The 19,380-nt window shown below is 35.4% G+C and overlaps 2 protein-coding genes across 5 annotated transcripts in view; one reads left to right on the top strand and one right to left on the bottom strand.

The window, feature by feature from the left end:
- The window catches only part of LOC106670026, a 256,597-nt gene that overhangs the window by 51,561 nt on the left and 185,656 nt on the right, over positions 1 to 19,380 (bottom strand). The window lies entirely within an intron of this gene.
- Positions 12,364 to 16,923, top strand: LOC106670028 (ejaculatory bulb-specific protein 3-like). The gene is made up of 2 exons (XM_014400008.2): positions 12,364 to 12,819; positions 16,567 to 16,923. The coding sequence occupies exons 1-2, from the start codon at positions 12,639 to 12,641 to the stop codon at positions 16,740 to 16,742; spliced, it is 357 nt and encodes a 118-aa protein (XP_014255494.1). The 5' UTR covers positions 12,364 to 12,638; the 3' UTR covers positions 16,743 to 16,923.

The raw sequence follows: 19,380 nt of genomic DNA, 5'->3' as shown, positions 1-19,380 counted from the left end.
CAACAGAAAAGTTCTCTGATTGACAGCTGATGCAAGTTTCTTCTCATTGTTGGCGATGTCCTTCAGAATACTCTTTGCTTTGTATCCATATGTAGTTGAAATCTGTTCATAGAATCCCATGTTCTTCGTTCTTCTCGTCTGGAAATGTGTGGTGTTTGGTGGCCGTTAGTTGATGATTATTTGGAGACGATGAGATGCGGTCTGGTGTGACGTAGGTTTTAGAAAAAATTTTCTTTATCGTGTGTATTAAAATCATCAAAACGTTGGCACGATAAAGAAAATGTTTGTCTAAAACCTACGTCACACCAGACCGCATCTCACGATCTCCAAATAATCATTAACTAACGGTCACTAAACACCACACGTTTTCTGTGATGTTACTGTGATGGATGTTTTATTAATTTTATTAGGTTTAGGTAAATTGCAATATTATATATTGCAATTATTCGGAAATTTTATCTCGGACTGGTTTCCTATTGATTTAATTAAACTATATGTATTTATATATACTTTTTACATTTTGCATACATTATACATTTTTATATACGGGATGTATCAACTTCTGTAATCCATCCATTTATTTCAGAAACGGTTAACTTTAGCAAATCATGGTCTTATAGAAACCCCAAGTTAATTTTGGGAAGGAATCGTGTGGTAGTAACAGATTTAAGATAACTTTCTCATCTAGCTTGGAAATGTCACTAGCTTTGTTATTTTAAATAAGAATCCCATATTTTTATTGCACAATTTAATTCTAGAGCTTATTTCATACCACTTTTACCTAAAGGAAAATTTTTAGTAGGATCGACCATTTCTGAGTTATGCCAAACTTTTTTGCTAGCAAAAAACGTGTTCTCACTTCTTTTGACCGAGTTATGGTATTATCTATTATGGTATAAGAAAGCTAAAACAAAATGGATGATAATGCCAGAACTCGGTCAAAACATGTGAGATCGTCCCAGCTAGATGAGAAAGTTATGTTAGATCTGTTACCTCCACGCGATTCCTAACTAAATTAACTTAGGGTTTGTATGAGACATTTTTGTTGAGGTTAATCGTCTCCGAATTAAACGGGGAGGCCATCGTGTCACAAATAGCATTCCCCCTCACGCTTCTTCCGTCGGACAACTCAGAAATGGTCGATCCTATCAAAATTTTCTTTTCAGTACAAGTCGCCTAAAATAAGCTCTAGAATCGAATTGTACAATAAAAAGATGGGATTCTCGTTTAAAATAACAAAGTTAGTGTCATTGCCCAGCTAGATGAGAAAATTATGTTAGACACGATTCCTACCCAAAATTAACTTGGGGGATTCTATAAGACCATTTTGTGCTAAAGTTAACCGTTTCCAAAATAAAGAGTGGACTGTAGAAGTTGATATACCCTGTGTACCTGTAAATATTTTAAAAGCCCTTCCAGATACTAGTTTAAAAGGGGAAATCATCAAAGGGAGATCCTTTGAATTAAAATAAATAAGTTTAAAGATAACAAACTCCCTTATCTTCCTTTGGTCTCCCTTTATAGGCGAGACCAAATAAAGACCTTAAGAAATTAAACCCCTCTCCAAATTTGTATTTTTAGCACGTCAATAGCCGTACGAGGAACTCCCTTAAAAATAGCGTGGTGAAGGATGGGAAAATAAAAAAATATATCGGCTGTTGGTGATGGTCTGCGGACCCCTATCGTTCGTTTTAAAGGTATGTTAAGAAAGATAAGGATCATCTAGGCAAAACCGATATCGTTGATAGAATCTCTAGAAAAATAGATATGGAGGAGAAGAAATATAAGGATGCGAATGCCGGGACGTTTCAACCTCCAGACCTAACCGATTTACGCTAAAAGCACTCTCAGAAAATTTTGAGTTTTTTGAGAACCTTTTTAGCCCTGAGTTTTAGATTTGGGCCAAAAAATACAAGTCCAAACGCGGAAACTTGTCATTATTTGGGTCCCATATAATGACAGTGTCATAACTTTACTTTGTACATACAATATGCCACCTGATAAGAAAATTGTTACGAAGCGTAGGGTTTATGGATCCGCCTTTCAGCCTTTTGGAAGAAATATGAGCATCTTTGCTTTGTTTTCAATGTTTTGTGGTTAAATTCTTTTGTTCTATGCTTGAGCCAATGAATTATTAGTTGTGATAGGGAAGATACCGCCCTAATATTTAATAACTTTATTACGCAGGTTAATGTTCAAATTAGTTTTGAATACACATTTTAATAATTTATTATACATTTAATTAATATACTCGACGGACTTTAAAATGCAAAGTCGAACCCAAGACTTCGGCTATAAACTCCGATGCTTTACCATGAGATTGAACTGTGGCTGATTAATTGAAAAACTTAATTTATATTGTATTCTATTACTGACCCCCTCCCCCGAAATTGTCTCGTTATTACATGCGTGTGTATCGAGTAGAGTACAAGAAGCATAAGAGCATAGGTATGACCACCTTCTATAGAAGAAAATAATTGGCCTGGGGCAGATTGAAGTACGGTCGGTCCTTCTTACGGAATTGTACACGCGTAAAATATAATTTATTTCAAAATCTAACCCTCAGCATAAAAATATTGATGGGGTTTGGAATGAAACCAGGAGCGATAACACGACATGAATGTTTTTAACATACCAAATAAAAAGTAAAAGAATAAAAAAAAAATTAACAAGTTTACAAACGCAAAATACCATTTTTTAGTCGAAATAGAGCTTATTACATATAGAGCTTTTTTATTGCAACCAAAACTTTACATTAAAAAAATTAATTAATTGAAAGAAGTAATTTGGTCAATCATACCACTAAATATAATGGATTTAATAAGTAAAACGAAGTATATCTTCACTAACAGCTCTTCGAGGCCACTTCATATGTCGCCGAGAATCGAATCTTGATTACACGACATTTGAAAAATAGCAAAAAGGAGGGAAATTCGAAAGGTTGTAAGTTGAGATGAGGAGTTGTTGTCCAAGGGGATTGACGTCACGATAGCTCAAGTGGTTAGAGCAGCGGAGTGTTGAACCAAAGGTGTGGGTTCGAATCCCGCTCGTGACACTAGCTATTTCACTTCAACCAAAACCTTACATAAAAATATTAATTAATTGAAAGAAGTAATTTGGTCTATCAGACCACTAAATATAATGGACTTATTACATATGTTTTTCTGCAGATAATAAACTTAATGGAATCGATGCCGTTTGCCCTGAAACTAGAGTATAGAGTCAAGTGTGATTTTATCCTGAAGTCTACTTCTAATCTTAATATAAAAGATAGATTGAATAATAGTGTTTTTCAGCAATAGATATTACGCGGGGGAGCCAAATGGCAAAATAAAGATATATATATATTATATATTGTACCTTGCTTGATCAAAACTAGAAAAAATGTTATTGCAATTCTAATATAATATCCTCGATGATATTTCCCAGGGTAAGGATATATTTGTGGTAGACAAATTAAAATGTAAACCTGCCATATTCCTTTCCCACTTTGAGGTGTCTTTATTCCTTATTAAATAAAGTTCAGAATATCTTTTTGAGACCAATACTTACTGTTTAATAAAGTTTATAAAATTCTTACAGATCTTGAGATTGACAATTGGAAGTGTAGTTTATCCAAACACGTTTCTTTGCTGAATTTTCTCTTATTTGCATAAAGTAAGTTCACAAAGTACGCCGAAAATCGCGCTGGACAAGGCAGGAAATTTTTTTAATTTTTCAAATGCCTTTTAGAGATTGTACGAGTTGAAAATTGTTTATTCCCCCATTTTCGGGTAGGATTCATAACTACAATGGGACGATTGTCTACACCGTCTGTCAGCGGATTTTAGCCCTTTGTATCACTTAACTGAACGGAATCGTCGGTTAATTGCCACACACCGTTGTGAAACTATGCGACCGCCCCGGGGCGAACCTCTGTTCCGTTCAAACCATTGCAAGTAAATATGAACATTCCTGAGGTGGAACTATGCCCGACTTGGCCTATAAAACTCGAATCGTCGGAGCAATAAAGAAGTCGGTTACAAGGGCTGGAAACAGGGAGAAAAAGAATTCCCGAGCCAATAAACAGCCGTCCTAAATTCCAATAGTGATTAACTTATAAGAACCTAATCAATTACAACTAATAGAAAATAACAGAGACAATTCATTTAGCGTGCTCTATTGAAGAAAATATGGAATTTCCTTTGAGAAAATAGCTGGTACACATAAAACTTTTAATATTTAAAATATAAGTAGTAAAGTTAACGTAGTTGATACGACTACGTTCTGACAGTTTAATCAGGCCATATTTTTCAGTAAATATAAAATATCATAGGAACCCTGTTCAGAAACTAAATAAATTACTTGACGAAGAATTGTTTATTTCTCAGTATAAATAGTAGTTGATTGGATTTTGAATGAACGTGGATTTAACAGGCTTACCTTAAATAAACCGGAAACCCTGTTAATTGTATTGGAATTTGATGAGGTTTATAATGAAAGTAAAGGATTCAAATTAAACAATTTTTTCAATGGGCGTGGTAAAAGACAATAGAATTGTAGCTACTGATTTTTTAAGGATATTTTCTCTAACAACTTAATTGACATATTGCATATGCTTCTAACACTTTGGCTTGAAAAATAAACTGATCAAAAATGAATAGGGATATTGCCAATTTTGTACTCTTTACTTTCCTTAGTATTTCTATTTTTTTTTTTTACAAATTGCATTAAACTTTATTAGAAAGTATTATGGTTATGGAAAATTTAATTAAATGATTTTGAAAAATACAACCTTTCAATTCGATAATTTTGTTTATTGAACACAATAATTTTTAAAAAAAATTAATACCGCGTATAATGTCCTGTTAACTCAAACCTGTTAGGCATACTGTTAAATAGGATGTCTCTAATTTTATAAGGAATTTCACTCCATAGATGTTGGAACGCACCATCAGTTGTTCCAGGTCAACTGGCTGCGGATGGTGATCGAAAAGCCTTATCTGCAAAGCATCCAACTGCATGGGATTACTCAATGGGATTCAGGTCTGGAGACAATGGGAGAAGGGACAGATAGGTAATTCCCAGGTTTTCTAAACATTGATGAACAACTCTGCCTCTATGAGATTGTCGTCCAGAAATCGAAAAACTCTGCCTATGAGATCCGGGTTCGAGGGATGTATTGTTATATTCCTCGATAATTTATTAGACATAACGGACTGCGGTGAGGTTACTTTTCAATAATATGGTGTCATTTGTCCTCCAGTGTGAATCCCAGCCCAGACCACTACACTGCCTCCTCCAAACTACACTGAAGGGAGACGAACTGGGGCATTGCGCGCATCCCCTGTTCTCGGTAGACTCTTCGACAATTCACCAGTAAACGTAACAGCATTCCTCATTTTCGAATGCGAAGCAACTGCTCAATGGAGAAAAAACCAGAGAAAGGAATTTTAGCAACAACAGTACTCTTTAGGAGAAGGGCTGTGTAGATGCATTGAACTACGGAACTAGGAAAGTACATAAGCCATAATGCTGGAGGGATCAAAGTCAGAGTTTTTGATCCCCAAGCACTTCAGCATTCTGGCTTATTGTACTTTTCTAGTTCGTTAGTTCAATGCAATTTTCAGATAATGATTCGGTTTTGGCATGTGATCCAGTATTCAGCTGTGAAAAATAAAGAAAATAAAGTACAGTAAGCTCAGCAGTGCCTGGGAACAAACAATCCAACTTCCCAGTATCCACATTCATCATCATTATCATCCTAACTGAATATGTTTTTATATTGGTAGAGCAGAAACAAATAGAAATAATTGGATTATACATAATGCCTGAAGTCGCTCATTGAAAAAACACCCGGAAAGAGAGAAAAACAATAGTGAAGTATTTTTACATTGTTTCTTTGCCTATGTTTCTTCTACATAGAAATATGAGATTTAAATTTAACTTACTATCCTCATATTTATATCTTCTCTGACCAGAAGGATGAAATAATAAATAGTAAATTTTCAAAAAATTGGTATCACTAGCTGATAATAAGCGTTGGCACTTGAGTGGAATGTAAATAGCCGTTTGCTACAAAAGCAACCCGTTTGGCATAGGACGTGTCTACGGTAGCTTGTTAACAAAGGGGATTGTTAACGGAAAGCCTGGCGCGGAATTAATCCAGCAGAAATAAATTAATCCTGAGAGCCGTTTTGATAAATAGAAACGGGCCCACTCGTTATCTCGAAAATCGTCCCAGTTTCAGAAATAAAGCCCTCATTCAAAATCTTACCGGTGAAAGTGAAGAATGAAAGCATTTTCGGGCTATATTCGGAAGGCGATTATAGCAAACGACGCTTTTTAGGAAATTTCCTATCTCATTAATGGATAGAAAAACTTTTGTACACTGTAAACAAGCCGTTGAGCAATGTCGGCTGGCGTAGGGTAAAAAATAATCGTTTAAATTGTCTAATGAAATTTGTAATTTGGTGTAACCATTCGTGATGCTGTCATTAGCATTAACTTCCTAAAATCCGCTGAGTTTTTTAAAGTGTACACAAAGCCCCCTCCCAGAGGTTCGTGCTCGGTTCGTGTTTTCGTCCCAAGTTTATTTAAGATGGAGAAATACGAAATATTTGTAATTTCCCGTGATTGCCGGGAAGAAAAGTTGAAAGTCGCCACTCGTTTACTTCTGGGACTTGAAAAGCCATTTCCCCTCAAAGAACCGTCCTAGATAACGAATCAATTTCCATTTGGCAATATTCCTATAAAGGAGTAAGGTTCAGAAGGTTCATGTTGGAAATTAAAAATAATTAAATTAAAACCGATAAAAGTGTAAACCAGGACCAATGAAACGTGCTAAAAACTCAATAATTACTTGAGATTTTCATTTTATTCTTTAAAAAAGTAGCTCACATTGCCTTCTTTTACCCCAAACTATGTGGTTTTTTGAGGGACTTGAGTTGACCCCTTGTTTTTACACACCTTGAGGCTACACTTTATTGTCTAAAAAAAGGATCGCAACTAACTGTACATCGTTATACCAAAATTACACTACAGGAGGTAGGTAATCAAGAAAAATACAATTTTGGTATGAAATTGCATGTCCGAGAAATACAATACCCTTTCCGGTCTTCTGTAGACAATTGGTCCATAAGGGAGACCGAATTCCAGAGTATAGCTCAGGTTCAATTAAAGGTGCATCTGTAGAGAACTCGGTCAACTGAGAGGTTTCTGCTGTACAAAAAGTTCGACAGAAGACTCAGCATGGAGGGTGAGAACCTGGGGGGAGCGTTGAAATTTAGCGATCTTCCCTTGATTTCAAACTTAGTGGAGAACTTTTGTTTTTTAAACTCTACTCCATTACTGACGAGATACTATTATGTAATGCAGGAGGAAAACAAAATATTGAGCATTTTTTGGCAAAATTGACCATCACGTCAGGGGTTAGCACTTGGATTACGTGGTCATCTTTCAGCCTCTCTTCTAAATGAACAAAACCTGAAATTAGTACGTCATGCCTGGTATTATCGTTGGGAACTTATTGTCACTTTAACAATTTTCCCTCAGGGGCTCGAGAATAACCTTCGGGTGTTGTCAGACCTCGGTCTTATCCGTCCAACCGCCGAGGTTGACTTGGGGGGGGGGTACAACAGCTAAGTCATTTCAGCCCCTAACGCAGTCAGTTCCTAAAACCAACCCCACTAACTTTTAAATACATCCTTTCTTATTTTCTGCCATTCCTCAGGGCGATGGATTTTTTTCAGAACCCTTACACCGATTGCATAACTAATCTAATTGAGGGTCGATGGGTTCTCAATATCGTCGGTCTTCTCACACTACACTTCAAGCCCATAAATACATTCACTCCCAACACAAGCCAGGGGCACATATTACCAACAATACAAAAATTCTGTTTATTCCAAAAATCGGACCAAGATACTCGCTGTCGTGCTCAAGTACGATTCTCATCGGATGGCATTTCTACACGCTCTCTATATGGAGCCAAGGAATTGCCCTGTTCAACTATGCCGGCTTTGGCGGATGTCCGTGTGTTAAACTCGTATGGCCTATTTTTAATCGAGTGACTATTACCACTCTTATACGAGTAAGATCCTCCGAGGGCCATCGATCGATAGGGATCCTGATACGTAGACGCTTTTCTGCCGATCGGGCCCACCGACGCTGCCACATTCTTTTAATCATGATTTTAATGCATTTTTAGCGACAGGGAAGCGGGTTGCAGTGGTTAAGCCCGGAGGTTGGGACGTCCCGGTCTCCACCGCCTCCTCCACCTTTTCGTTCCACTACAGACCTATGTGTCCGGGTACCCAGGCAACAACTACGTTTTGCCGATGCTCCATGGTATTTCTCGAGCAAGAGCTGCGGCAGCTCCCAGTAACAATAGACTCGTTGGAGAACCAGTCACCGACAATAGTAACAACGATGAAAGTGCCAAATTTGGTTTTGAGGTCCCAAAAGGGATTTGACCCCTCGTGCGGGACACCCAACTGGTAATTAGACGTTAAGCTCTTCTTTATGGCATTATTTTACTTCTCTTTTCTTTTCGTTGTAATAATGAATACATTTTTTTAAATGTTTTTATATTTGTTATTTTCTTCATTAGTACTCTAGACTTTACTAGTACTCCAGAAGACAAATAAAATTCCATTCCTGTAGTCTGCCGATTGTAGTTTCTTTTGTACCGTTTTTATTATTACTATATTCATTAATTACTAACAAATACAAAAGGATAATTTTGTAAAACAATATTTCCCTTGAGGTTTTAGCACAGTGCAAAGATTTTAGTGAGTAACAATCGTCTAAGCGAGAAATCCACCGTCACTTTTTCTATTTTATACAAGGGGCTTTTGTCACGTAAGAGATAACGATCAAAAAGTTGGAAGATAAATATAAAAAACTCGAGATAAAGTCTCTCTCCTATAAAAATGTCTGTACAGCATAAAATAGATATTTTATTTTATCCTTGTAATGATTAGAATTTAATCCATTATATTTCGCAGTCCGATTGACCAAATAACTTCTTTCAATTAATTAATCTTTATGACGTCGATCCACTCGGACACCAACTTCCCATCTCGAATAATTCGAAAGGTAGGTTGAGATGGGAAGTTGGTGCCCGAGTGGATCGAAGTTACGATAGCTCAAGTGGTAGATCAACGGCGTATTTAGCTGAAGGTCGTGGGTTCGAATCCCGCTCGTGACACTAACTTTTTCATTTCAACCAATACCTTACATAAAGATTAGAATTTAGTTTACACCATGTTAAACATTGACTGTAGTCTAATCTAAGAATTTTATTCTTTAACCTATTTCTGGGTTCGAAAACCGGCCCAAGTATTTTTATTTGAGAATACTTTGAAAAAACAAAAAATTGAAAATTTGTTTTCTTTAACCAAGACGCCCAATGATTAGTTAAACGTTAAATATGTCGTATGACAGGCATTTCATTAGGTTTATCCTTTTTCACTAACAATCATACTTTGTAATAACATTCTTAATTGTGTTCTTGTGTAATTTTTAACAATTTTATAAACCATACTCGCGATTTATGTTTGAAAATTGAACAATAAGGACACAATTTTTAATTTATATAATTACCAAAATTGTGGATTTTGTTCTTGGCTCATGTCGGAGAGTAAATTTCCTTTAAGCGGGGCCAAGAAAAGACGCCAAGGTAAAATTGGGGAAAACATAGCCTCTGGGAAGAGAATTCATAATGCATGTAGTCAACGAAGGGTTGGTAAAGAGAGGTGTAAATAGTTAAGGCATTGATTCACAGAACTTAGCGCGTTCCTTTTCATTGTTTTCTCAGGAAAGGGTAAACAAAGCGCAAATGTATTCTAACACAGAACACGATCCTGTTCCATCGTTAGATTTTTCCATTACAAACACTTCTTTTACTTTCTTTTCTGCCTTTTAAAAGCAAAGAAAAAGAAATTATGACCATTGGATTACGTTTCTTTGAAATTTACAAAATGCTTGAATACTTTTTGAGTTTAACTTTGTTCAAATATTCCATTTTTCACGTTTTTTATTTGTTGTATCACGGAATAAACACGCAACCAAGTTTAACCGACTGATTATAGTTGAACCAACACATGTTGAATGAAAGCTAAAGTGAAAACCTTTGTTTCAAAAGTTGATCAACTTTTTTATTGGATCAAGAAAAGTTGGTCTGGTTGATGTCGCACTTTGCTTTCACGTTAAAACTTGTCTTGAAATATTGACTGTCAAGTTGGGTTTGCCACGCCTGTATGGTTTCTGTTTAGTTATAAAAATAAATTTAAAGAAAGGCTTCCAACGGAAGGAAAATGAGATGGGTAAATTTGTTAAAAATCATAAGTAAAAACCCGATTATTGTGTAGTAAAAAATAGATTAAAAAACAACTGAATCTGGATAAAATGCATAGGGGTTATGAAATTTTATGTGGAACATGGGATAACGGAAAGTGTCCAAAAATACAGTGTTCGGCTACTAGTTTTACAAACTTTGCCCGAAGATTCAACATTCAAATTGGAACCAAAAACTTCAAAATGAAAACTTAAGGAAGTTGTGAAAAAATGAATTAAAAACTCTTTTATTCCGGGGAATAACAATACAACAATCCTTTAGTCAAAGTTGCAGTCGTGTTGGTAAATAAGTAAACAATGGCACTATTTCAGTTTCAAACCTAAATTAAAAAACGTTTAATAAATTCATTCAAAATATCTTTAAGTTCTCTCATTTTTTAATTTCATTTTTCCACCTTACCAATCCGGCAACCACAGTTTTTACTTTTCCTTCATCAATTTCTTCATTTTTGAAAAAGGTAATTAAAAAAGCAATTACACCACTAAAAAGGATATTTAATGGAGTATGTTTTCTGAAACTTGCTGGGCTCTCGGTTTGGAAATAGTAGTTTAGAATCGCCATAGTAAGTTTTTTAACTAAAAAAAAATTTCGAAGTTCTGGTTACTAAAACGCTTATTTCACCAACGTTATCACATCTTATTGGAAATTTAACGTAGTTTTCGATGATATCAACAGATTTGCCCAAAGCCTTTTAATTTTGGAGTTATCATTGTTTATTTGAAACAAGGTCGTGAAATCTTAAAAAATCGGAAAAAGGGGAATATCTCAGAAACTATTGACATTCGGATCATAGTTAATTAGGACATTTTGGTTTCAATTGGAATGTAGAATCTACTGTCAAAGTTCGTAACGCGAGTAGCCGAACACCCTGTATACTGTGTATAGAAATGCATCAATTTTTTGCTTATAAGATAAAATAGTATTTCAGGGCTTAAATGATGCTTAGAACGAATCTTATTGGTTTTTGTCAAAAAACTTTGTTTTTCTAAAAAATAAATTAATAAATTAAAAAAAAACATATTTTGACAGACTTTTTTATGGTCACAAATTATGTATCTCAGTGGGTATTAGCTTGTGTAATTATGATCCGAGCGAAGTTGATATTCATTTTTTGCATCCAAAATGTCCAATAATACAATTTTTGAGAAAACCAAAACAAAAGCAAGATCGTATTATATTAGGATTAGATATAATAATTTACAAAAACAAAAAAGCGATATCAGTATCAGATATCAGGAGGAAGAAAACATAGTTTTGAAAAACAAATCGAATTGGTTTTAAGCGCCTTATTATCATAAATAAATTCGATTTTTTAAAGAAAACAAAAAACTTGTTGTGCTACATCAGCCGGGGTATTTTTATTCTCCGATGTCCGGTGTTCCAGTTAAAAATTCATAACCTTTCTGAATTTTAACCAATGTCCACGTTATTACTATATGATAACCACCTAATCACCACACATTTACACAAATTATTAAAACCGTTGGCAAGCTTTAAATCTTTTCTTTGACCTTATATAAACAACTTTTGGATTTTATTTCGATATAACCGTGGAAAAAGCAAAAAAAAAAAAACTTCTCAAACATTTTGTTTCGTTTCTACAGTTCTTACTTGTTTGTGCTTGTGTCATTATATATATTAATGTTTAATTTGTAAAGTGCGACATAATTTGTGAAGTTCCCTGTGTATGGGTGAAGATGCTAGTTATCTCCATTTTTGTGATTTCGAAAAAAAACGAAAGTAAGGCGAAAACGTGGAAATTTTTTTTTAGTTCCCCAAAAATTTTTATTACGGGAATTTTGAGGGTGCAAAAATTCATCTACTATGTTTGTTTAAAAAAATATTTAAACCGACCTGGCTACGTCGCTTGGTAACTACGTCAAAATTGCATAATTATGGTAGATATTAAAATACATAATTTTGAACGAGTTAGGTATTCAAAAACGTAAAATATACGTAAAATTACTTAAATTAGGTCAATTATTTTGTGTTTTTGGACACCTGGAAACCATTTGTAATAACGCTCTTACACATGTCTAATATTTTTCGACCTAGTATTATCAAATAACTTCAGTAATAAAAATAGTATGTTGTGCTTTAAAAACCAAATAACAATGCGAATTAAAAAACGCACATAATAACTACTAGTAGTATTGCCTGAAATCGTACTGTATAAATTTAACTTCATCCCTTAAGGCGGTAGAAGTCAGGTTTTTCCGAATCGGCCAATTAAGGAGGGGGATTACCTATAAAACTAAACTATTTTCGTCGCGGCCTTACACAGGACAACGGCTTAACGATGAAATTGTTGTTGGTTTTTGTCTGCCTCGTCGGGCTAGCTGTGTCTCAGGAGACCTACACCTCGCAGTATGATAACATCAACGTTGACTCGATCCTCGCGAATGAAAGGATCGTCCGACAGTACGTCAAGTGCCTCCTGGACCAAACGAGATGCAACAATGAAGGGAAAACGCTTAAAAGTAAGTAGCTTAACGCTAAGCTCTGTGGGCTTATCAGTACTGAATTATTACAAATGCGCTTTCGCATCGTACGGCTTGCGTCAGCCTGTTGCAACTCCTGCTTTTCCCGTCCGTTTAAAGCCCGTTTCAGTCGAGATGCAACTGACATCAAATTGTGTAACTTATGAAGTTGCTATATCAAGCGAAAAGGCAATTGCTGTTCATTTCAATTAAAAAACCTACATCTTGACATTTTAAAATCGTGTAAAATGTAAATTCAATTTGTATTATAACACTGAAAGAAACGTTTCGATTTGGGGTAGTATGAGTATAAAAAAAAGGATTCCTACAAATTAGTTTATTTATACTACTGTAGGTTCAATTAAAAAATAAATTAATTTAAGAAAATTAAATAATTTCATAATATATAGAAGCATTATTTATTTCAACGTTTGATTTGATTGGAGGTTATCATTTAAATTCTAATTATATTATGAATAGAGCTCAATTTAAATTCCCTGAAATTTCTAAATAAAACTACTGGCAATACAATTTAAACTGTTTTCATACATTCATACATGATTCAAAGTTCCATGTCGATTTCAAAGAAAAGAAAGTCCGAAGGATGTAGACATAAACTACTAATTCTGAGAACTGGCGATAAAAACGAAATATGCGAGAGATAATCTCAGCTTGTAAACTGGGTTTCTTCAGATAGACATGAACTAACAAGAAGTACAGTTTGAGGAATAGTTGTACGGGCGATATTCTCGCATATCGTAGGAAAATAAGATCAAAGAGACAAGGCGATAGTTTACACGAAAGCTGAAGAAAATCGAATAAGGATTCTGTCATTCCTAGTCAATTCGCATTTGGCAATGGAAGCATGGATCAAATACAAACACACCGTATGATATATTATTATATGGTGTTGATTAAGAAGCTCGTTTAAAGCGTTATCACTTCCCTTGTCACTTTCTGTGAATCAAGGATAAAATGATAATAATTCAACTTTCAACATTAAAAGAATGAATGTCTGTGTTTGTTTACCCAAGAATATTTAAAACATATTTAATTATTTTCCTCCTTGAATAAGGAAGGAAGAATAAACAAGGAGGAATAAAATAAAAAATATATATAAAGAAGGACTAATGTTGTTGGTAATTTAACTTTAGGTGTTGTTATTTTCGAACATTTTTGTATGTCAGAAATGTTTCAGCTCTACACCATCATCAGTAGTAGGCTTGTACTCTAGACCGACTTTTTTGGTATGCATTTGTCCATCATAAAAAGAAAAAATAAATGGAAAAATTTAAAAATAATCTGTCGAACTGATCACATTGACCTGCTTGACCATAAATTACTAGTTAACACAAATGAATCGTAACACAATAAAGGTAAAACGAACAGACTTCACAATCAAGGAAATTCCCGGGGTAGTAAAAATCATGAACAAGTCAGAAAATCTAATACTCAGAAAATGTTGGACGAGATCTTAAGATATATAAACTTAAAAGACACGCGGGTAACGGGTGAAGAAAATTGCAATAGAAGATTCCTAAAAAAAATAGCTAATCATCTAAGGATAACAGAATGAAATACATTGGACTGTTTTAGTATAAAAAATCTACTTCCACACAAACCCTATGAAAAAAGGAGAAGTTGAGATGCCTCTCATAGACCCAAAACAGCTCGGACAGACAGGCTAAATTGATCGGAAACGATAAAGTAAATCTCGCAGTTTAATTTATCTTTCCTAATTTGTCAAATTCACACACGAAGACGTGACAATAAAAATGTTTAGCATTGAATTTTCAACTAAAACTCTTAAATTCATGTTCGTACGCGTGTATGTGTATATGTTTGGAGAGCTTATGTGTTTGTGCGCGAGAATTGTGTAAAAATGGGATGGCCCTCCTTTCGGAATCAGAGTAGGCATAATTTTTCAAGATAAGTAATGATCGGTATTCGATCACTTTACTGGGTCCGTTTACTATCGTGGTTTACGTTTTATTCAAACAGTTCAAACTCTTACATCAACCAACACCACCAAGTTTACAGGGTTGTAGTCTGTCGATTGGAAACATTCGCAGAGGGCACTGATCGCTTTTCAAACAATAGATTTTAACCATTTCTAGACATAGTAAGTTATCATACAGGAGGGCTTAACAGCATACTTCCCGTTGGGTGTTGCGGACGAGATGTTAGAGCCACTTTTACAGTCATTTTTAAAATTATTCTAAATGAAATTTCATGGGCTACGCTGGTGTTCGAACCCTGCAAATAAGTGTCGGACGCCCTCACCACTCGGTCACCACTTTGAACCAGCGGTCACCAGCTTTACCTGGCTTGTTATTGATTGGGTTCACAATGTTAACGTATGGAAAGGCTATACACTACATACAAAATGAGAAAGTTATTAGCATTTTTCTTCAAGGTAGCCTGGAAGGATTTTTTTAAGTACTTTTTCCTATATGCTTAAGCACTGTCCTCCTTGCGCGCCTCTTTTAGACTGAGTTTGGCCAGGTCTCTGGTTTCTCTTGATAGCATTTTTCTGCCTCTGCTTTGCTCTTTACGTGATAATTAAGAGGAAAAAGGCTGGTGTAGAGGCCTGTAAGTTTCTTTAAATCCTGCTTGCTGAGGGATAGGATTCCTTCGCCTTCCTGTTTGAGGGATTTATAAAACTCTTAGCGTGCCTCATACCTGGTACCTTGGACCAGTGCTTAGTTTTTATACTCAAACCATTTTTCAATTGTAACTTAAGCACACACTCCGGTGTACCTTGTTATGGTTTTGGTTCGATCGGTGTGGGGCTGCCCCTTTTTTGTGGCTGGCTAGTTTCGCAAGCTTCGTTCATTTTCGTCTATACCTTCATATCCCGGAACCACTGAAAGGTAAATTTGTGTTTTCCTAGAGCCATTATGCAATTTAGGCACTCGCAGACAAGTTTCGAGTTGACTACGCATTTAGTGTCTTTGTACCTGCCTGTCTATCTGAGAGTACGTAAATCTAAGTACCTATCGTATTCTTTATTAACTCCAGTGCCCAGAGTTGTATTGCATAGTACCAAGGGGCTTTGCTCGTGTATAGTTCGGCCCTTTCCTCCCTTAAACCTTCTGCCTGTTCTATCCTCGATTCACCTGTGCACCGTATTAGGGCCCGTTCCTGAAACACGGAGCCACCTTTCTCCCAAAGGTGGTAGGAATGGGGGACATGGAAGGGTCTGTCAAAGTTGAATGTTTTCTCATTTTGTCTGAAACTAAAGCTGAGGGGTAGACTAGATTAGCCCCTTGGACTAATCCCAACAATTTTCCAACGTGATATCCATGAATATAACTCTGGGCACTGGAGTTAATAAAGATAATAGCTATCTCATTTATTTCAATTCTGTCCAGAATTTCTTCGTAACTCCTCCTTAAAATCTGGCTTTACTTCCTTGTATCTTAGGAGTCTGTTGGCCCTGTCGAGTGCGATTTACATTGTTGTAGTGGGGCAATTATGTATTACCCCTGCTTTATTAAAATAACCAACACGCCATCCTGGTATTTATTTCCCAATTTTTCCTGTAATCTCTGGCTGATGATTACTATAGACTTATAGGTTAATATTATGAATTTTTCTTGCCTTAGCAATTAATGTTTTGTAAATGTCTAGTCGTTAATCAAACACTTAATTTAAAACACTGCACTTTATCAAATCCATTTATATTAAACACATTAAAAAAAATTCCACAGCGAATTGTCGGTCTAACAGATTTTTAATTTTCAGAGATACTTCCCGATGCCTTAAGAACCGGTTGCAAGAAGTGCACATCTACGCAGAAAGTGCAGGCGGAGAAAGTACTGAGACATCTTTACAGGCAGAGGAGGAACGATTGGAACCGGCTCAAAGCGAAGTACGACCCGTCGGGCCAATACTCGCGGTTTTATGAAAGTATGCTTTAAACCGACGGTGGACCGTACAGTCAGTTTTTAACTCGGTTGGTTATACATTGAACCTTCTTTCCTACAATGGAGTGAAAAGTAGTTTAAGTAGTTTAATTTTAAATTACTTATTTTGATATATTGTTATAAATAAACATGTAATGCATAGAAATACATATATTAACTTGTGTATTTGTGGTGACATTTTTGCTGGTAATCTTTTCTTAAACAAACATCCTAAAAATATGAGTAAGTATTATACAATAGATACATTTGATTTTCATTTTGGGGCCATCTCTGCTTCAGTCGACTCTCTATGTGCGTAATTGAACATGGATCGGACTAATGAACAGTTTTTCAAGGAATTAGTTTTTTCACGAAGGTTATTAGAAGTCATTGTGAAGGGTAATGTTAAAAACGTAGTAGGATGCGCTAACAATGGTTCTGAGGACTTTAGGACTTTGGATTAGAAGGACTTTATTCTTCGGATGTTGGACGGTTTAGCGGTACCCCATAGTTCTAATCCGTACGTCTAGATCGGTTTCAGTAGTGTCTAATAAAGTGTTAGTTTGTTTTTTGTTACTACGTGTGATGTTCTTGATAATAATTTGTACAGTGTTTCAAAGTCTGTTTAATTCTTTTGTCGAGTCGATATAGAACTCAAGGTCGGTTTTTAGGATAGGATTATTATTGAGAAATATTGTACGATGGGCTTTGTTTTGGAGGGTCAAAGCGATATGGGTGCATTTGCTTCCATTTATCTCAAGACATGACAATTTGCTCCATTCGGCTATTCGCAACACTTTTTCCTGGATCTCTTCCGAAACATCGAGAGATAGCACAGCTGTGTCGTCGGCAAAGAAAGCTAGGAGAGTGAAGGGTGTAGTCGGGATATCTGAGGGAAAGAGGGCAATATTCCGAGAGGTCTTATCCTTGTCGAACTCGGACGAATCGTTATGTTAGGTATGAGCGAACGATAGTTACATGGTATTTGGAATGACACGTTTTATTTTATACAGGCGATCCTCATGTCACACGCGATCAAACGCTTGTGTCACGTCTAGCCCATGCATCATTGTTTACGCTCAATATGAGGATATGTGGCCCACAACGCGAAGCACTTCTGATTTGTGGAATGTTGTGGACGAAAGCCGAACTGGTGATCTGGGGGAAGTTTGAGGCAGTTTAATATAGGGATCAATCGTTTGCTAAGAATCTTGTCAACTATTTTTGCGAAGAAAGGAAGTAGGGAACATAAAAGTATGTAAAAGAATGGACGAATTAATTTTACATAAATGATGAAAATGATAAAATGATTTCGAATTGATAGAAACATATTTTACTATTTAGGAATGAAAATTATTATGAAACTTTCTGGATAAATGTTTTCATAATATTCTCAGGAATGATTCCCTGGTTGAAATAATAGATGAAAAAGCATAAGCTATCGAAAAATATGATATAAGAAATAATAAGAAGTATATAAACGTAATCTTTGAGCCTGACAGGCACTGCGCGACTTGTCTGTCAAAGCTGTTCCTCAGGATTCGAACGACAGGACGACCCCGTTTCCTTGAAGATCGATGAAGAATAAAAATTCTTTATTACATATCATACTTCATGTAAAGATAATTCAGTGCTTCTTTCAATCAGATACTGATTTTGTTTAATTGATGTTGCCACTCAATTCGGGGACTTTTGGAGGGAGTAGTTGTATATATATGTAATAGGGCCGGTAGCATGATTGGTGGCATAGTTTTAAAAATTTGTTCGGGATACCGCCAAGTCTTACAGGCTTTGATATTGTGGTAACAACATCAGCTGAGGTTAGATAAGAAAAGAAGAAATTTTATGATTACAGGGTGGACCTATTGATAATTTTATTGTTTTAGGTTTGAAAGAGGAAGATCAATTAGGTACCAGATAAAAAATAGGAGTTCAGATTATCGTGGACTATTCCCTTTATAAGAAATTTATACTTTTTAACAAAAAGGAAAGAAAATCTTCTAGGAAATTTATTAGTAGAGATTGCCACAATAGACGAAAGTTGAGGTGTTAAAGGGAGAAATCCCTACGACTCCATATGAAACGGCAAAAGTCGATAAAGTACATCTCTTCCGTACATACTAAGGTGCATCAACCAAGCTCTTTTGTATTTTGTTTTGGAATTTTTGTAAGATAGCTATGTTTTGGCTCACGAACACAACTTTATGCCATAAATCCAGATTGGTCTAAAGATTTGTTTATAATTGAGGATTTTGTTCTGAATTGACAAATAGGTCTTTCTTACAAAAGCCAATACAGTTGTTTACATTTGAGACCCAGTTCTGTTGTTGTTTAAATGTGCTCTCCGTTTCAGTTTAGAATTTATCGTCATACCTTGCTATGTTTTGTGTCTGCACTACGTTCCGTTTATAATAATTTTATTGTCCGTGAGTTTTATGTTTGTAAATTTAAGGTGTACACCAGTTCATTTATTTTAATTTTTCAATCTTGTGTTGTTTCAATAAGGGTTGCTCATATGCAGTTTTGTTGTTGTTTCAATACTATATTTCACTTACAAAGTTGCTCTGTCAACCACGAATTTTTGGGATTTTGGGTGTTTTGTTCTAAAGCAAAATTGATTGTTTGATATAATAATAATACATTTTTTTCTATT

The sequence above is a fragment of the Cimex lectularius genome, unplaced genomic scaffold (assembly GCF_000648675.2).
Source record: "Cimex lectularius strain Harlan isolate CLEC.00 unplaced genomic scaffold, Clec_2.1 scaffold38, whole genome shotgun sequence".
NCBI lineage: Eukaryota > Metazoa > Arthropoda > Insecta > Hemiptera > Cimicidae > Cimex > Cimex lectularius.
This window is presented reverse-complemented; position numbering and strand designations above follow the sequence as displayed.